Source organism: Mesocricetus auratus, unplaced genomic scaffold, assembly GCF_017639785.1.
Source record: "Mesocricetus auratus isolate SY011 unplaced genomic scaffold, BCM_Maur_2.0 Super-Scaffold_100014, whole genome shotgun sequence".
NCBI classification, from domain to species: domain Eukaryota; kingdom Metazoa; phylum Chordata; class Mammalia; order Rodentia; family Cricetidae; genus Mesocricetus; species Mesocricetus auratus.
The window spans coordinates 30,087,155-30,105,550 of record NW_024429197.1 but is presented as its reverse complement, the minus strand read 5'-3'; the positions used below and the strand labels follow the sequence as shown (position 1 = coordinate 30,105,550).

Here is an 18,396-nt window from a genome sequence, read left to right as displayed (position 1 = left end):
TCTCCTTATCTCATGAAATGACAAGAGACCTTTACATTTTCTGATTATAATTTGTAATATAAAAAAATACTTTTATGGGGTTTTTTTTTGAATTTTTATTTAAAAAAAAAAAAAAGGTTGAAGAGATGGCTAGACCGTAGTTCAGTTCCCAGTTCCCACCCAGTGGCTCACAACTCCATGGTAATCCAAATGTCCTCTTGTGGCCTCCACAGGCCCCGTATGCACATGAATTCACACAGGCACATGCACGCACGCACGCACGCACCCCAACAACTTTAATTGTGTTATATACCTGTTCTTCTTGCCAGCCAATATTCAGAACAGTGAGACATTACACTTATTCATACCGGTCCTTTTTTAATGGAACTTTATTTAAAAAAATACTTTTACTTATTGTACATATATGCGTGTGCACATGCTCGTACACAAACACACAAGCATGTACAGTACTACACGTGTGTGGATGTCAGAGGGCGGCCTGTAGGAGTCAGTCTTCCTCCATCATGTAGATTCTGGGAAATGAAATCAGATCATCAGGTTCTGCATCGGGGCCTTTACCCAGTGAGCCATCCTGCTGGTCCTGGAGACTTCTTTCTAAATAAGACTAAGGACATAGCCATATCCCAAGCTGAGGGTGGTCTGTCTTCCTTTGGGAAGAGCTGCAAACAGGGCAGACCTTTAAAAACTGTGATTTCACACTTCTAGAGAGCAGCTTGGGAGTAAAACACAAATGCACAGTCCTCTGCACTTGCTGTATCTAACCCTGAGCACATCACTCTGACCTCTCTGAAGAAAGACAAAAGGCAGGGTCTGGGCCATCCTCTCGTCAGCACCCTCCAGGCTGTCTCAGTGCAAGATGAATGCATGAGGCAGCAGCTGCTCCCCATGCTCCTGGTGGATTTCTCTGTCTGTACGTCTGTTCTCTGCTCCCTCTCCTTTCTTCTCTTGTCCATGTCCTTCTGCAGTAACTCAAGTGAGCATACCGCAGTGCTGGCGATCAGAACCTTGCTGCTCTCTGGCTTACACTACCGATGCATCACAGTTCTATTACTGGTCAATCTGTATAGAAATTCACTTTACATTCAGAAGGAAGATCAAGGGGTTCTGAGCAGCCAGACTCTTTCAAAACACAAACAAATTTTTAAAAGATTAAAGGAGTCATCGAGAAAGAAACACAAAATGGTCTATGATATAACAAGAAAAACGAATCAATGTTTTCTAATTTCTAATATACAGGACTAGCTTGATATTCTCAAGGGACACCTAAAAGCTAACATGCCAGCAAATTAAGTCAATTCCTATTAATGATTTAAGGTGGGACACTAAACATACAACAGAATTACATTACAATTATAAGGGCCACCTTAAACCCTGAGGCACATGCAAATCATAGCTGGCTTTGGAGAATCTGCTAGTAAGACTTTTGAAGGCAAGCAGTAAAACTTAAAATAACTGACAGTGGTGAACCAATAAACAAAGGTCAGAGCGACCAAAGGTGGCCTAAGGTCTTGACCAGAAATGTATAGTGATTGCACATGTCTTTAATCCCAGCATTGGGAGACTGAGGCAGGTGGATCTCTTGAGCTTGAGGCCAGCCTGGTCTTCAGAGTGAGTCCCAGGACAGCCAGGACTACACAGAGAAAATGTGTGTCAGAACCCACTCCCCCTCTCTCCCCAAAGTGAAAAGAAACTTATGGGTATCTTGAGGAACTAAGAATAACTCTGAACAGGACGACTGAGTAATAACACAAAAGAGTGTGAAAAATGAGAGTTTCCTATCAAAGTCTTTTTTCGTAATGAAAACTTGAAGGACTGAGTTTGTTATATGCAGGATTTTTCTTAAACAGGACAAAAGTACACAATAAAAAAAATATTCTCCCTAAAAAAGAAAAGGAAGTCATGGGTGATTCCACACGCCTAGAAACTCAGCATCTGGTAGGTGGAGGCAGGAGTTTCACAAGTTCAAAGTTAGCCTCAACTAGATTAGCTCCTGCCTCAAACAAATAATTTGTTTAAAAAGAAAAATATATTTGAAATAAATTTTACGTCTTCATAGAAAGGTCAAAATGATAAAGAGTAAGTCATTAGCAGAAGAATTACAAAACAACAACAAAATAGCTTAAAACATTAACAAAGGAAAACTCCAAAGAAAACCCACCTAATAGAAAATAAGAATATGGACAGGCATTTCATTAGCAAAACAAATACCCCCAATAAATTTTTATACAGGTGACATTTTAATTAAAATAAGAGCACCTGCAAAGTCTGTGCTAACAATTGGGGATGACTTTTGAGATGACCTTTCACCCAATCAAAGAAGCAGAGGGTATACTTACGATTCAATCACTTACAATTATTTTTGAAAATTCAAGAACTGGAGAGATACCAGAAGACTGGAAAAAAGCAAGTGTGGTACTGATCTTCCATAAAGGTAAGAAAAGAAGAGAGTAGAAAATTACCATGCTGTGAGTCTGACATCAATAAGCAAGCAAAGGACTAAGAGAAAACCTGTAACTAGACAGGAAAATAAAGACACGAGCAAGTGACAAGTTAAAAATAAAACAGTCGCCAAAATTACTGGCTTTTCTGTTTCTCAGAAAATTAAGTTAGCATATTAAGCACTGTGAGTAATGACACCACTTTGACTTCCTAACAGATGACTTAAAAGTTCATTTAATAACAAAAAAAGTATACTAAAGAAACAACTTAGTAATTTTCATGAGTCCATGAGGGATGCTAATATCCTTGGTCACCTAAGCATGCTGAAACATTTATACCCTGTGGTCCAGCCATGTCACCTAGAGAATGGAGCTACTGAGGAGTCCTGCAGGTAAGCATTTCTATGTATTTTTAACCCTAAAGAAATAATATTCAACTATTAATTCATTTGGAGACAAGTCATCAGTTTTTAAACACCCATAAAACTGAACCCAGGGATAAACGTTTTCGTCCACTGCACCTTCTTGGAAGACATTTTTCCATGGCTAATATGGCTTAAAATTAGGTTATTTTATCCACAGAGTAGCTATCTGTTTCTTACTAAAAACTGCTGGGTACCCCCAAAAATGCCCTAAAAGGTCTTTTCTCATAATTTTAAGTGAATAATACTAACACTATGGATTCACCATGAATAAGACATATTAAATTTTTTCAGAGTACTATACTATAAAGTCTTTTACACACTGATTTCTCATTTTATTAAAACACTGTAAAATAGTTATGGCCAAGGCTCAGGCCTAGAATCCCAACACTTGGGAGGCTGAGGCAGGAGGATAGCTGAAAGTTCAGTATTAGCCAGGGCTACAAAGTAAAACCTTGCCTAAAAAAAGAGGAGGAGGAGGAGGAGGAAGAGGACAGTAAGATAGACTGACACTGAACCCATTTCACACGTGTTTACTAAGCATTCAGATCTTCCATTAGTATTTCTTTTTTCTTTCTTTGTTTTTGTTAGTGAAAATAGTATTATTTTTTCATACAATATATTCTGATTGCAGCTTTCCTTCCTTCAACTCCTCCCCAACTAGGTTATTTTAAAAAATATTTATTTATTTAAAATGTATACAGTGCTCTGTCTTCATGCCAGAAGAGGGTACCAGATCTCATTATAGATGGCTGTGAGCCATCATGGGATTGCTGGGAATTGAACTCAGGACCTCTGGAAAACCAGCTCCCAGCTCACTCCTCTACCTACAAATATTACTATACTTTTCTATTAGGTTACAATAATATTTGAAAAGATTGTAGGCTGAGGATACTTAACATGCAATCTGAAAATCATCTAAGGAATTCATGTAGAGGAACTGAGTACTAACAAGCGTTAAGGACAGAGCAAGTTCTGAATCCTGACTCTGTAATTTCCTAACATACTACCTCTGTGGTCAGGCCAGTTCACTGTCCCTGCTTTCCTTTTCCTATCAACAAGATGGACCAGGAACCAGATCATAATTGTTCAATTTCCTTTCTAGATTTGGAGCCTTAGAGAGCCAGAATTCACTTCCTTTAATCCCAAGATCCACACAGTACTTGTAAATCATTTTGATGGATTTTAAAAAGAAAAATAAAAAGACTTATGAATAATACTTTAAGCCATGTGCAGTTTTTCTTAGTGAATATACAATCAAGAAAAAGACACAAGTATTAAATTTAACCTTCCTTTTAAAAAAGAAAACATTAAGTTCATGAATCCTGAAGATAATGGATGGTATAAACATGGTAACAGGCCGGGCATTGGTGGCGCACACCTTTATTCCCAGCACTTGGGAGGCAGAGGCAGGTGGATCTCTGTGACTTCGAGGCCAGCCTGGTCTACAGAGCAAGTACCAGGACAGCCTCCAAAGCAATACAGAGAAACTCTGTCTCGAAAAACCAAAAAAAAAAAAAAAAAAAAAAAAAAAAGGTAACAGATGTAAGCAAAACTTGGCAAAATGCAGTCAATAAACAGATCAGAGGAAAGCATCCAGTGTGGATGCTCAGAAAACTATTGGTTAATATGCCTAAAGCACAAAATGTAAGCTGCATCTAATAATTACCTTGATAACCAAGAGCCAAATAATATAAAGAAAGCTTCCCTTCCACCAAAGACTATAATGGTTAAACACAACTACACAACCACCATAACAAAAACATTAAAACTATTTCTATCTTTAAATTTATACAGGAAACAGTTTAATTCCTAAGTTTTTGTTTTGTTTTATCCCAGCACTCAGGAGGCAGAGGCAGGTGGATCTCTGTGAGTTCGAGGTCAGCCTGGTCTACAGAGCAAGTTCCAGGACAGTCAGGACTAGGACTGTTTCACAGAGAAACCCTGTCTCGAAAAAAAAAACAAAAACAAAACAAAAGGTCAAAATCATGGAAACAGAAGTTTACAGGCCATGTTTATTTCACAGACATGAATGATACTGAAACTGCATATTTTAGAAGTCATTTTAGTTATAAATTGTAAGCTGTGTTTTCACGCCCCCACACCCTATCTCTTCCTGAAATCAAATGGGGGTGGGGGTGAAATTCTGTTAACTTCTAAAGTAGGATTGAGGAACAGGGAGACCAAGAGACTCTCATAGTTTTGTTTGACATATTTATTTTTTCTAAGTATTTCTTTTATTACAAACATCATGGCTTCATGGGAAAATACTCAGAAAACACAAGTTATACATATTTTTTAAATATGCAAAGTCACCAGTTTTATTCTTTTAAGGTTATCTATGAAATCCTAAAATGTGCCAAAAGAGTTGGCATTGCTGAAACTACTCATACCCCATTCCAAGCAAAATGAATCACAGCCAAATTTGTAACATCATTTAAAGGTAAAGAGCCAGGCAGCAAAAAGTCCTGAAAGCGGAGACTGTTGGCATATTGGGAAAAAAAACGAGCCCCTTAACAAAACACAAAGCAAGACACTAAAAGGACTTGATTCCATGCCCTCTGTGCCAACACTCTCATGACTCAACTAAGAAAGCAAACTCATGCTTTTCTTCATAGACAACTGAGTTAGCTGGGCTACTTGGAGACTTCTTATTTTGTTTTGTTATTTACTGTTCTTGGGCGGGAGTGTGCCATAGAACACACATGGAGGACAAAGGCAACTCTTAGGGAGTAGATGCTGTCCCTCCACCTTTATGAGGGTCCAGGGACCTCAGTCAGGTCATCAGGCCTGCATGGCAGGAGCTTTATTTTGCTGTCTATGCCATTTCTCAGGTTATCAACAGGTTAAGTTATCTCAGTATTTAAGTAAACTGTGAAGCAGAGGAACAAACATTTTTCTCTCCCCTATTCTGAGACTATCAACATTTTTATTCTGTCTATTCATTTTAGTAAATATTCTGGAAATATGTTCTATGTGCAAGCAGGAGGAAGTAAAATTAACTGTGAAAGTCCAAAAGCTGAGCATTTAAGCAAGCACTGAAGACTTCTCACAACAACTTGTGAGAATAGTTTTCATTACTATTTTTTAAAGATTTATTTATTATGTATACAATGTTCTGTCTCCATATATGCCTGCAGGCCAGAAAAGGGCACCAGATCTCATTATAGATGGTTGTGAGCCACATGTTGTTGCTGGGAATTGAACGCAGGACCTCTGCAAAAACAGCCAATGCTCTTGAATCATCTATCCAGCCCCTAAGCAGTGTTTTCTAAACAAACCCACTGTGCCCTTCTGACAGGACCTGACTTCTACACAGCAGACAAGCTGACAAATTAACTCACAGGGGACTTGCACCATTCACTACTCAGACCAAAAACCAACCTTTAAAAGAATAGCCTCTATGCTGTCCTGGCTGTATCCCTTAAACCGCATTTGCCAAACTGTCTTTGTATAACTGATTTCTACTGCCTGTGGATGTCTGGTGGTAGGAAACACAGGCTCAGTTTTGCTAAAGTTGTTCAAAGCACACATAAAATTATCCAATTTAAAAAGCTGGATGTCTACCAAAATAACCTGGATTCATTCTTCTTTACTGTATTCACCAAGCTAGTAGTTGGTTTGTGGCAAATGCTTAAGGGGAAAAATAAAAATTAAAAGATGGTGAATACTGAATACTTCAGTGGGCTTACTTAACAATACATAAAAACATAAAGAAGCTCCTGCAAGTTCTACACCAGCATCCCTTGAAACAGTACGTCACTCCATTAGTAAGGCTACACAGATGCTAAGGTCTAACGCTGATGAGGAATTTTAATACAAAAAGAGGAAACAGGACTAAAGACTATTGCAATAAACAGCAATGTGACACAGATGATGATCAGGCAGTGACAAATTTCATTCTCTTGTGCCAAGTCTTGTCACAAGCACATTTTTACATGTACTACTCTAGGCTTTACAATCCTATGTTACAATAATTATTTATTCATAGGGCATCTCCTGTGACTACACTTTGTGCTGGACACCCTGGAGATGCCAAGGTGAAGCACACATTGATCCTGACCTCAGAGTTTCCATCTATTTGAGATCAACATCTGTCTAGAACAGTGGTTTCTCAGCTTGTAGGTCATGACCCCTTTGGGGTCAAATGGCCTTTTCACAAGGGTAGTCTAAGACCATTAGAAAATGTAGCTATTTGCATTATGATTCATAACAGAAAAATCACAGTAACAACAAAAATAATTTTATGGTTGAGAGTCACTACAAACTGAGGAATTGTATTAAAGGGTCGAAGCACTAGGAGGGTAGAGAACCACTGATCTAGACGATCTGATTTGAACAGAGTACAGGAAGTACAATGTGAAAGGCACCAGAAGACTCAGAGGAAAAGAGGGTATGAGGGGTGTTAAGGGGCAGCACTGGGTAATCCAGGCTCTGCACAGAGGCATGAGCTTGTATGACAGCAGTGGGCCCTGGCCCATCACATGCAATGTTTGAACTCTTCTTTCATGAAGACTATTCAGGGCTGAGCAAGCCAACAAAAGATTCTGTGGGACTCCAGGAATTAGGAACAGCGAGGAAGCTTTATCACTCTGAGCTTGAAGGAAGAGCAAGGACTGTACACACTAGCTACAGGAAAACTAGCTGCAAAGCAGAGAGGTGCTGGGAGCAGTAACCTCTAAAAGTTCATTTCCCTTCTTCAGTCTTCTGTCAGTGCCTCCCATGGGCTAAATAAAGCCAAATAAAAGCCCAAGAAGAGAGAGCCTGTAACACTGGCTGTAAGGCCTCCCCAGGTACACAAAGAGAAGAACAGAGAATGATTCTGGAAGAAGGGAGAGCAAAGGATGCAGACTGAGAATCATCCCTTGAAGAGTATTTTACAATTTAGATCCTAACTTCAAAAGAAACCAAATTAGTGGCTGAATCAGGAGAAGCCCTAGAGTTTGAGAAGCAAGGTGAGCAATGGATAGAATGTGCCAAGGGCACCAGGATACATCCTAGACTTAGACTTAGGCTCAATCCCTAGTTATTCCAGACCCAGCAAAGCACTTGGTTTATGGAAGACACCTTCTTCCATTACTTATAAAAGGTGGTGGTGGGAGGTGGGGGAGAAGGTAAATCAATTAGATTTTAGGCTTCCTTCCTTCCTTCCTTCCTTCCTTCCTTCCTTCCTTCCTTCCTTCCTGTTCTAGCATTTCCTGAGGCAAATGTCTCCAGGTTAATGACTGTTCATGCAGACAGTAAAAATTTCATTACACTGGGAGGATTTATGGCTGATCTCATTTAAATAAAAACAGGAAGTTGGATGTGGGGAATGGGTGGGGGGTTGGTGGAGGGACAAGGAAGGAGGGGTGGGAGAGGGAGCTGGGATTGATATGTGAAGCATTCATGTTTCTAATTCAAATAAAAACATATATTGAGGAAAAAAACAGGAAGTTGTCAGTTCCAACTATACAAGGTCTTCCACAGAGTCTGACAGAGGATGCTAAAATTCAAGTGAACTATTGTTCATTCCTTTTGAAACTTACAAAGACTAAGGAAACCAGAGTTTACAAGAAGCTCTAGAATGCCAAAAATGCAAATAACTAACACTGATGGGGAAAGTCATTCTGTGTATATGTCAATAAAGCACTGTTGGCCAATAGGGAAGCAAAGTAGGTGGGATTAGGAGTCTAGGAGGATTCTGGGAAATGTAGTGAAGAGAGTTGTCACCATGTGATCTGCCATGTGATCCCTGGAAAAAAGAAAGTCTGGTGTTCTCTGAAAGGTAAGTCCTTAGAAATATGTATTAGTAATTATAGGTTAATAATTAAGCCAGAGCTAGCCAATAAGAAACCAAGCAAACGACCAACAGCTTCATAACTAATATAGTGTCTTGTGTGTTATTTGGGGGCAGAAAGCAGCAACAGGAACCAGGCAGTGGGCAGGAAGACTAAACATTACATAACACAGATTGGGTTGGGTGTTACAGTATCATGGGAAGAAGCATACCATTGGCTAAAGCAGTCAAGGGAACTTAAGGAGTGAAATTTTAGTTTCTTTTTTAAAACTTTTTTGAGACAGGGTTTCTCTGTATAGTCCTGGCTGTCCTGGATCTCACTCTGTAGACCAGGCTGGCCTCAAATTCACAGAGATCCGCCTGCCTCTGCCTCCCATGTGCTGGGATTAAAAGCGTGCATCACCAACACCCAGAGAATTTTGGTTTCTTATTATTGGTTGAGTAATGCTTGATTTTATTTGCTGTTTCCTCCATTATCATTTAAAAAAATCTTTGGAAATCCTAATAGGCACCTGGCCATAACAGTCAGTGCATGTTTTTGCCATGAATGAATGGTAACTTTTGCTCTGTATGTGTGTGAAGGGGATAGCAGCACTGATATTTAAGTTCATTTCTGGAGACACATTAAAGAACTTGGCCTATTATATTGACTACCACTCACTTTGTTTTTCTAATGTGTGAATCTTCAGCTGAGTTGCTTACTCTGTTTCTTTGCATTTTTGGCATTCTAGATCTTGTTTTAAATTCTGGTTGTCTTAGTCTTTGTAAGTTTCAAGGTTACAAGGAATGAACAATAGTTAGTAGTCAGATGAAGCCACATTCAAGTCATATAAACATATAGGATCTGCCCACCTCACAGCACTGTTTCTAAACATTTTCTCCAATTCCCTGTAATACTTGTAAGTGATCATCTGGTGATATATTATTTATGATTTATTAAAACTTGCCTGAGGATTCAGAGAGCAAAGTCAACCACAAGCAATAGAAACCAGGCACACACCTTTCATCCCAGCAGCCAGAAGCTAGGAGACAATGGTTACACACCTTTAATCCTAGGACTCAGGATTAAGAGGTAGATGGATCTCTGTGAGTCTAAGGCCACCCAGATCTACACAAGATGAATCCAGTCCTAAAGAGAAACAGCTCACACAAAGATGATCTCGGCACCTGGGATCTCACTCCTTTAATCCCAGCATTAGGGAGGTATATAAGACAGGAGCAAGGTCTCAGTATCAGGCATTCATTCTCCATCCACACCGAGAACAAGAATGTCCCAGTCCTTTTAGAGGTAAGAACTTCTCCTTTGCTTCCCTTATCTTCAGGTTGTACCCCAATATCTGGGACTTTTATTTATTCATGCAACATAACCAGTTCAGTCAATTGACCTAAGAAACATTTTAATTCACAGGAGAAAAAAAATCTAGTTCCAAAACAACTGAGTAAAAGGTTTGTATGTTTAGGATATTATAATGGTTCATATTTGGATCACTTATGTCAGGGCCAAAGGAAACTCCATTTGCTCAAATTCTGTTGGTTGGACAAAAGCCAGCATCCCACAGGAATTTGTGAAGCTAGTTCCCCTCTATCAAAGGAGATATTTCCCTTACACTGGTAGAGGGACAAATGCTGTCTGTGGCGCAGGCCAGGGTCCACGCTAACATCCTAGTTTTACACACACACACACACACACACACACACACACACACACACACACACACCACTAAACTCCTCCTGCTCAGGAGCTTCCCTTCCCTCCCCAGCTTCTCACTCTCCTTATAACCCTGCTATGTCAGCTATGCACTCTCTTGGTTCTTTGTCTTCATCTCTTGCTCTCCTCTGCACCCCTTCTGCACCTGCTTCTCTCATGGCAAGATCCGTTCTTTCCGCCATATATACAATGAAAATCTTCCCCTAAATCACAGCAGTCATGTCATCAGGTTACACAGCTTTCCCATTTGCTAAACACCTACCATGTTCTACTGGAGCTCAGAAAGCCAAACCCCAAGTATGGCACTTGGGAATGCTACACCTTGAAATAAAGGACCCTGGAAGGGCTTAGAAGTAGCCTCTAAATTTTTCATGGTCCCCTTTTCTCCCAAAGCAGTTGGAGAAACTAGCATTTCTTTCCCCATGGCTAGCCTTAAGAACCAGAACTTGGGAGGCAGAGGCAGGAGCAGCTCTGTGAATTCCAGCCTGGTCTACAGAGTTAGTTCCAGGACAGTCAAGGTTACTAGAGAAACCCTATCTCAAAAAATTTTTTTTAATTTATACCCTGTGAGTAAGGAAACATTAAGGAAAAACCCAGCCTGCATGGCCAGATACTCTATTAGTGACAAAGATGAATTAGTACAAACCTTTGATTTCTAGCAAATTATGGCCTAACAAGAATCATACATGTAAAAAAAATCATACATGTGTGCAAACAATTTACAATTTAGCAAAAGCTAAGAGACATGGACAAATTCTATGATGACACACAAAGTAAGTCACTATCTTCCTTCAGGCAGCAAGGAACGGGGACTAGGTGCTATGTAACAGGGCCAAGCCAGAGCTTAACCACTTGAAATGTGGTTGGTAACAACCTAAGCAACAGAGAAAGACAGTGTAAAGAGAAAGAACTCAGATGAAAAACTGCTCCCAGGGAATGCCTTGAGTAAAGCAGCACTGGTTTCAGGCAGCTGTGAGAATTAGCCCTGACTATGGAGGGCCTTAAGGCATGCCAGGAACTGGACTTGGAAAGGCACCCAAAACAGAAGCATGGCAGTGACTCAATGTGTTTTTGAGTAAAGAGGATGGGTGTGGCTTGCCTCTCACACACTAGGTCAAATTTCCCAGAAGTCCAGCTAAGAGATGAAGGACTCAGAGCACTATCATGCAAGAAAAAGGGTCAAACCCAAGAGATATTACTAAGGCTGACAGAGCTTTACACATGGAGAGTAAGGTAGATGGTAGCGTGAGTTAAAATAATTAAAGATGAAGACTAGCTTCAAGAATAGCAGTCAGTATATTTTAAATCTTTAATGGGAAAACATTCAAAACGTAACTTTCTGTGGCATACATGATAGTAACCATAAAATCTTTTCCTTGTAGTGTAAGAATGACTACAAACATCAGTTACTTCTCCACATCACAGCATTTAGTGACAGAACTTGACACATCCCAGAGGCCATCCTGGAATACTTTGGAATAAACGAATGATTGTGGGTTGCTTTGTCACCATCATTACCTTTCTAAACCAGGAGTGCAAAACATGGGTGTGGTGGTGCACGTGTGTAACCCATGAAGGAAGGATAAGAGTTCAAGGACCAAGACCCCGTTTCAAAAAAGTGCAAACCACACAACTGGCTTTCCAATAAGCAGAACACGGTGAGACCACAGCAAACAAACAAATCTATACTGAACTAAATACCCTGCTGATCTTCAACTTGACTGTACCCAAAATATTTTTCAGCCTCTTATTTACCAAGTGAGACATGCTTCAAGGATAATGTCATCTCTGCTCAAACCAAACTCAGAACACTCAGGAAACACCCAAGTTAAAAAAAATGTTTCTGTTTAAATTCTCAAACTAAAATTCCATTTTTAGTGATGTATGCCTACCCTGGAGTAGGGGAAACCATCTGGCTTTTATTTAAGTAATCTCTTGTAGAGATGCCCCAAAAATAAAAGTTTAAAAAAAATCCCCAAATAAAAGTGAAGGAAAAGAATGTCAGTACTGATTACTAAAGGACTCTAGTGCTTGTTCCAAAACAGGCAGTGTTCTGAAAGATGACTTATGAGTAACTTCATCAGAGTTCCCGTTTTCAAAGTCGCTAGGAAGGCTTTTAAGCTGCAACTACCACTTTAAGACCCTTTCCAAGCTTTCCCCAATGAGAAACCTGTAATAGCTATTTGGCTTTAAAAACAACTTAAAAGGAAAACAACTTAACCACGCAAAATCATGCCTTCAAATTAGAAAATGTTCTTGTTCAACCTAACTCTCAAGCTTTCATGACTGAGGAAAAACAAAAGCGTTAAATACAGTAGGAATGCCGACAGGGGCCTGCCAGCTGTATTAATCACAGACAACTATTCGCACCTGAGCTAAGGCTGACTCCCTAAAACCTTCCATTCAGTTGACCCGTGAACTACATAAAACTATCCTGAAGTTTCCAAAACAATTCCAGCAGCTACTTAAAAACAAAACCACCTCCTTCCTCACCCACCCACAAACAGTAGCATCCATGACTGGCACACACATGCAGGACCAAGCACCAGCACACCGCCAAAACACCCCAAATTCTACTTGGCCTGCAAGTGAAGGTTCTACTAACAGGCGCAGGTCAGAGTTGAGCTTTCGCGTTTGGAGCTCAACTGTGACTGGTCATTGTGAGTCAACCTTCGAAAGGAGAACCGAGTTCCACAGAAATATTTCCTAAGCTGGACAGCGGGTCCCTCCGAGGGGGAGCTTGGGGGCGTGGGCTGAGGGAAGTCGGCCCCTTGCCCCCAGGGACCCTAGGGGTCTACTCACTTCACAAGCCGCCAGCAGGAGAGCCATTCGCCACGGCCGGCCGCTGTACCACGGGAGGGGAGGGCTCCGTCCCCGCCCCGGATGCCCCTCAGCGGCTGGCGCCCCAGCCCAGCGCTGCCGGAGGACGCCCGCCCCCGCCCTCCCCCTGCGCCGCGGCCCAGGCGCCGCCCCGATTGGCTGGCCCAGGCAAAGAGGCCCCTGGCGATTGGCCACAGGTCACCTGCATGGGAGGTGAGCGGCTGGCGATTGGCGGTTGGCCCCGTTAGGCGTCAAGGCCGAAGGAACCGAGCAGCTCAGGACTCACACCCCCCGCCCGCCCCCTCCCCCCGAGAGATGGGGAAACTCGCTTCACCTGCTAGTTCGCCATCCCCGTATTTTGGCAGCTCCTGAGCTCAGAAGTTCCATCTTGATTACTGATTTTGCCTCCAAAAGGGTGTTCCTGTCGCTCGAGGAAAGCGGGAGAGGAGGAAACACTACAACCTACCAGTAAACAAGAGCTTGGGTGTCTGTGTTATTTGTTGGTGGAGCGTCCGTGGGCTTACTGTTTTGACAGCACCGTAAGGAGTGTAGGTGGCTTGTGAAGAACTTTAAGAATCCAAATACTGTAACTGTGAAGTTCAGGCTTGGAGCACCTGGGCAGAGGCCCAAAATGCAGGAAATCAGACACCAGTGATTGGCTTATAGATCTGGAGAGCAATCTCCTTTTCTATTTTTTCCTGGGTATCTCGACCCTCCTAAGGCTCTAGGAAATATCCAATCATTTGCTGTAATTTTGTGGCGCACAGAGTTGAAGAAATACTCGCGACACTCCAACTGCATTGCTGAACTCATTGGTATTTTTAGTTGATGTAAATTGTTTCGAAGTTCATTCTGCTTCCCCTTTTATAAGCACAGAATTAGTTCTCCCATGATCTCCATCTCAGTAAATGAAACCACTATCATCCACTCTAAAGGCAAACCAAAAACGTATCACTTCTCGGGGCCTGCCTCCCCTAGTCCATACCAAATCTATCGACCAACGTCTGTAATGCTTTCCTCCTCAATGTGCTTTCGATTCCACCTCTCCTCGTATGCCAAATAGTGGTTCCCTCACTACAGACTTCCTGGATCTACCACTTCACTCTCAACCTAAGAGCTAGAGTGTTACTTCCACAGCATCTCACTGTCAATTAACGAACTTGCCACACTTTGAATGACACAAAAGGATGTAACTCAACATATAACCCTGACCCATACACGGTCTTACAGCCCTACCTGCATCTTTCAACTTGTACTTCCTATTTTTCTGTCTTCCACACAAAGGCCGTTTTCAAGCTTCTTTCTTTCTTCCTTTTTTAAATTTAAGTTAGAAACAAACTTGTTTCACACGTCAATCCCAGCTCCTTCTCCCTCCCCTCCTCCCCTGCCTTCCCCACTAGGCCCCCAGTCCCCAAGCTTTAATTTGCCAAGGATCTTCCACTTCAGGACCCTGTGACAGCTGCTGTTCCTTTCACATTATCTCCTTGACAACAACTTTGACTCTTAATTTACCTCTCATTTTCATTTCTACACAATGTAAATTCTTCTTTTAGGTCATCATTAGTCCATGAAATTTTTTTTGTGGAACTTATCACAGCTATAATTTTACTTTATTATTGGAGTTACTGAGTAGCTGTTTTGAGTCTTAATTCATATGTAATACAATGTGGTGGTTTGGATGAGGATGGCCCCCAAAGGGTCATATATCTGAACACATGTTTTCTAGTTGGAAATATCTGGGAAGAATTTTGGAGATGTGGCCTTGTTGGGAATGTTGCTCAGTGATTGTGTGCTTGGCCATGAGGCCCTGGATTTACTCCTCAGCAATAAAAAATAAAGAATTTTAAAAAACAAAATGATCCATCAAGTCATGCTATCATACTTCTCTGCTGCTGTGACCAAAAATCAACCAGCGTGAGAAAGGTTTGTTTAGCTTACAGGTTAAGGGAAACATTATTATTGAGGGGAAACCAGGGAAATCAGCCCAGGAACTTGAAACAAAACCAACAGAGAAATTCCACTTACTGTTTACTTCCAGGGCTTGCTCAGCTTGCTTTATTATAACCTGCCCAGGGGCAGTACCACCTATGATAGGCTGCCACCCCCTATCAATTACCAACCCTAAAATGCCCCCACACAACACAGAAAAGTTTCCTTTTCACAGATGATCAGCATACATGTGAAGACCAAGAGGAAACAAATATGTTTCTTCAATATTAGAAGCCTATCCCAAAAGTCTGTATAATTCCAAATACTACATATAACAGCTCTTAGGAGTAGAACACAAGAAATTCATCTTTGACTAAATAGTGAGTTGGAGGCCAACCTGAGCTACATGTGACCCTGCCTCAAAAAACTCCAAACAATCACAAGAAAACAAAACCTATGTGTTAGGTAATGATGAGTCACTACAAGTCATCAGTGATAACAAGTGCACCATCCTGTTGGGAAATACTGATAATAGGGGAAGCTATGCATATGTGGAACAGGGATATGATAAACATGAAATCACTGAACCTCCGGGGTTTTTTAGCTTTAAATCTAAAACTAAAATATGTGTTTTGTTTATTTTAAGCCAACCCAATTTCTCTAGGCATTGACCTAGCATAGAGAGGTCAAGTGACCAGAGCAGATAAAAGACTATTCAATTTTCAGAAGTCTGCACTGTTGTTAAAATGTACAGCCCCAGTAGTTTAGCCTAAGTCTTCAGAAACTTTAAACTGAAGTCAGCCAGCCAATTTCTATGCAGGAACACAGGCCAGATGGAGTACGTATACCACTGGGCATAAAGAAGAAGCACTACCTATCTTACTATCAAAGCTGCCATGTTTCACCAAGGGAAACTGCAGTTAACACACTGTCAAACGGAAACGTTTTGTTCAGAGTTAGAATTAGCAGCCCCTCCACAGGCCTACGATGCCTATGACAGTGCAAAGCCGTGCTCACCACTGTTTCCTCAGCTTCTCGTCACAGGGACTGGCATAACAATTAGGTGCTTGAAAATGTCTGTTGGGGTAATGAAATGTCAGGCACTGTGCTGTAACAGCCTCAATACACTGTCTGGGGTACACAACAGGGAAGTCAGAGTACAAGAGACTAGTTTTCCTCTATGAGTCTTTAGTACCATTCAAATTTTAATGCTAATTTTGATATACTATTGCCCTAATTTTCATAAGTAAGATTCTGCACTGGTCACTTAACTTTATTCTGAAAGAACTTCTTATACAACGTTTGTGGCTCACACCTTTAATTCCAGCACTTGGGAGGCAGGAGCAGGTGGATCTCTGTGAGTTCGAGGCCAGCCTGGTCCACAGAGTGAGTTCCAGGACAGCCTCCAAAACAATACAGAGAAACCCTGTCTCAAAAACAAAAAAAGTTCTAGATTTCATTTTTAAAACCTTACTTTACTAAATGAAGTACAGAGATACAGACATTTGCCACTGAGCTGAGCTTAAATAAATCTTAGATTCTGTTGCTTTGTGGTATATTTGCATTTCATTTGGAAGTTCCTTTTGAATGATTTTATCAGAGTTTAAATCTGAGACACTTACATTTTGCTTTATACTTGCCTACATTAAGTAATATTATAAAACTCAAATACTACCCACTTTGGGGCCTGCAAGAATGTTTTCTAAAATTTGAGCCCAAACTTAAGTTAGTAAAATTGCTTTTTATTACCCGTACAGCAAGCAGGTGAGTTGCTGACACGCTGAAGAGAAGGAGGTAAGAGGCTCAATGGCCTTCTGGCTCTTTACAAAGAGCTTCCAAACTTGGCAGGCTCTAAAGGTGTTAAAACAAGGACCATGGTAAACAATACATAAAGACCTGAATGTGGCAAGAGAATCGGTAGGGGGAAGGAGTTGTCAGCAGTGGGGATGAAAGCAAATTTGTCAGAGAACAAATTTAATAAAGAGCAATAAAGAATTTGTGAAAAAGAAAAAGGGGGTGGGAGAGGCTGAGAGAGGAAAGGGGGGAAGAGCCTACGGTTAACACACATAACTGTAGGGAACTCAGCTTCACAGGAGTTAGATGGACAGAGACTTTCAGTTGCATTTCCAGTCTCCAGACCACTCTAATTACAATGTGCTGCTACTCACAAAGAAGCAGTGGTGACCCAGAAAAAGAGGGAAGACAGTGAAGATGAAAACAGGCAAAGCTTTAGCTGAAATGACAGTCGGAATGAACACTACATGCAGACTGCAGGTTAGAGATACAGAATTACCACCACACTGCTACTTTGCTGAGGTTTTAGAGTTACATTAAAGATGATGAAACTGAGGTTGAAGCAGGCATAATGGTGACACCTTTAATCCCAGCACTCAGGAGGTAGAGGCAGGTGGATCTATGTGAGTTCAAGGCCAGTGTCTATATAAGAAGTTCTAGAACATCCAAACTTACATAGAGAAACCTTGTCTCAAATCTTGTCCCCTCAAAAAAAGAAACTGAGCTTGAAAAACAATTACGTATCACCACAGATTACACAGCTAGTAAAGAAAGGGGCAGAGGTAGGCCCCAGGCTGGGATCGCCTAGATCTAAAGCATTTCTGCTTACCTACTTCTCAAACCACCCAGGAAAGCTTGTGGTGCAGGGCTTCTACATGTGTACCATGAGCATATTATCAGTAAAATGGGTCTCTCTCTAATTTCATGCACTTCATAAACTTAAGAGGGGGATGAAAGAGTAAGAAGAAAGAGGATCTACGTGAAACCCACACCACTCCCAGCAAAAACAAGTGTTCAGATGTTCACAGCAGAGTGTTCTGGGGCTATAAGAGGGGAAAACACAGAAGAGGATGAGGAAAAGATCCCCCTTTACTAATATAATATGATATAGCTGTCAGTCTGCTACTGTTATGAATCGTAATATAAATATCTGATATTCTACCCCTGTGAAAGGGTTGCTCCACCCCAAAGGAGTTGAAAACTACTGCTCTAGAGGGTTTTTTTCCCCTTATTCCTCATTTATGAATGCCTCAGGATCATTAATGGCAGTTGTTCATTTAAAGGATGGAAAAGAAAATAAATTAAGGCACATAGGTTGGGAGAGTACAAGAAACAGAGCTGCCAAGGTAATTTCAGAAACCTAAGCTGAGCATGACTGCACTGATACCCAGTGAAGGAAGAGAGGAAATTGGTTCTGTGAGAGAAGCAGCCCAGCTCTAGCACACAAAGACCAAGCTTTCACATCCCGTCCCTCAGATCAGGGTCAAAGCTGGCATCACCAAAGAC

General features: G+C 41.1%; 1 protein-coding gene across 5 annotated transcripts in view; it reads right to left on the bottom strand.

The window, feature by feature from the left end:
* Osbpl9 (oxysterol binding protein like 9) overlaps positions 1 to 18,396 on the bottom strand; it is a 129,234-nt gene that overhangs the window by 45,061 nt on the left and 65,777 nt on the right. For 2 of the 5 annotated variants that reach the window (XM_013114891.3, XM_005072121.4), the window contains exon 5: positions 2,352 to 2,420. The exons of 2 other annotated variants lie outside the window; for them this stretch is intronic. In XM_013114891.3, the coding sequence (XP_012970345.1) occupies positions 2,352 to 2,420 (69 nt within the window). Of the gene's footprint in view, positions 1 to 2,351; positions 2,421 to 13,149; positions 13,298 to 18,396 lie in introns of those variants that run through there. One more of the 5 variants, XM_013114893.3, reaches the window with a different exon arrangement.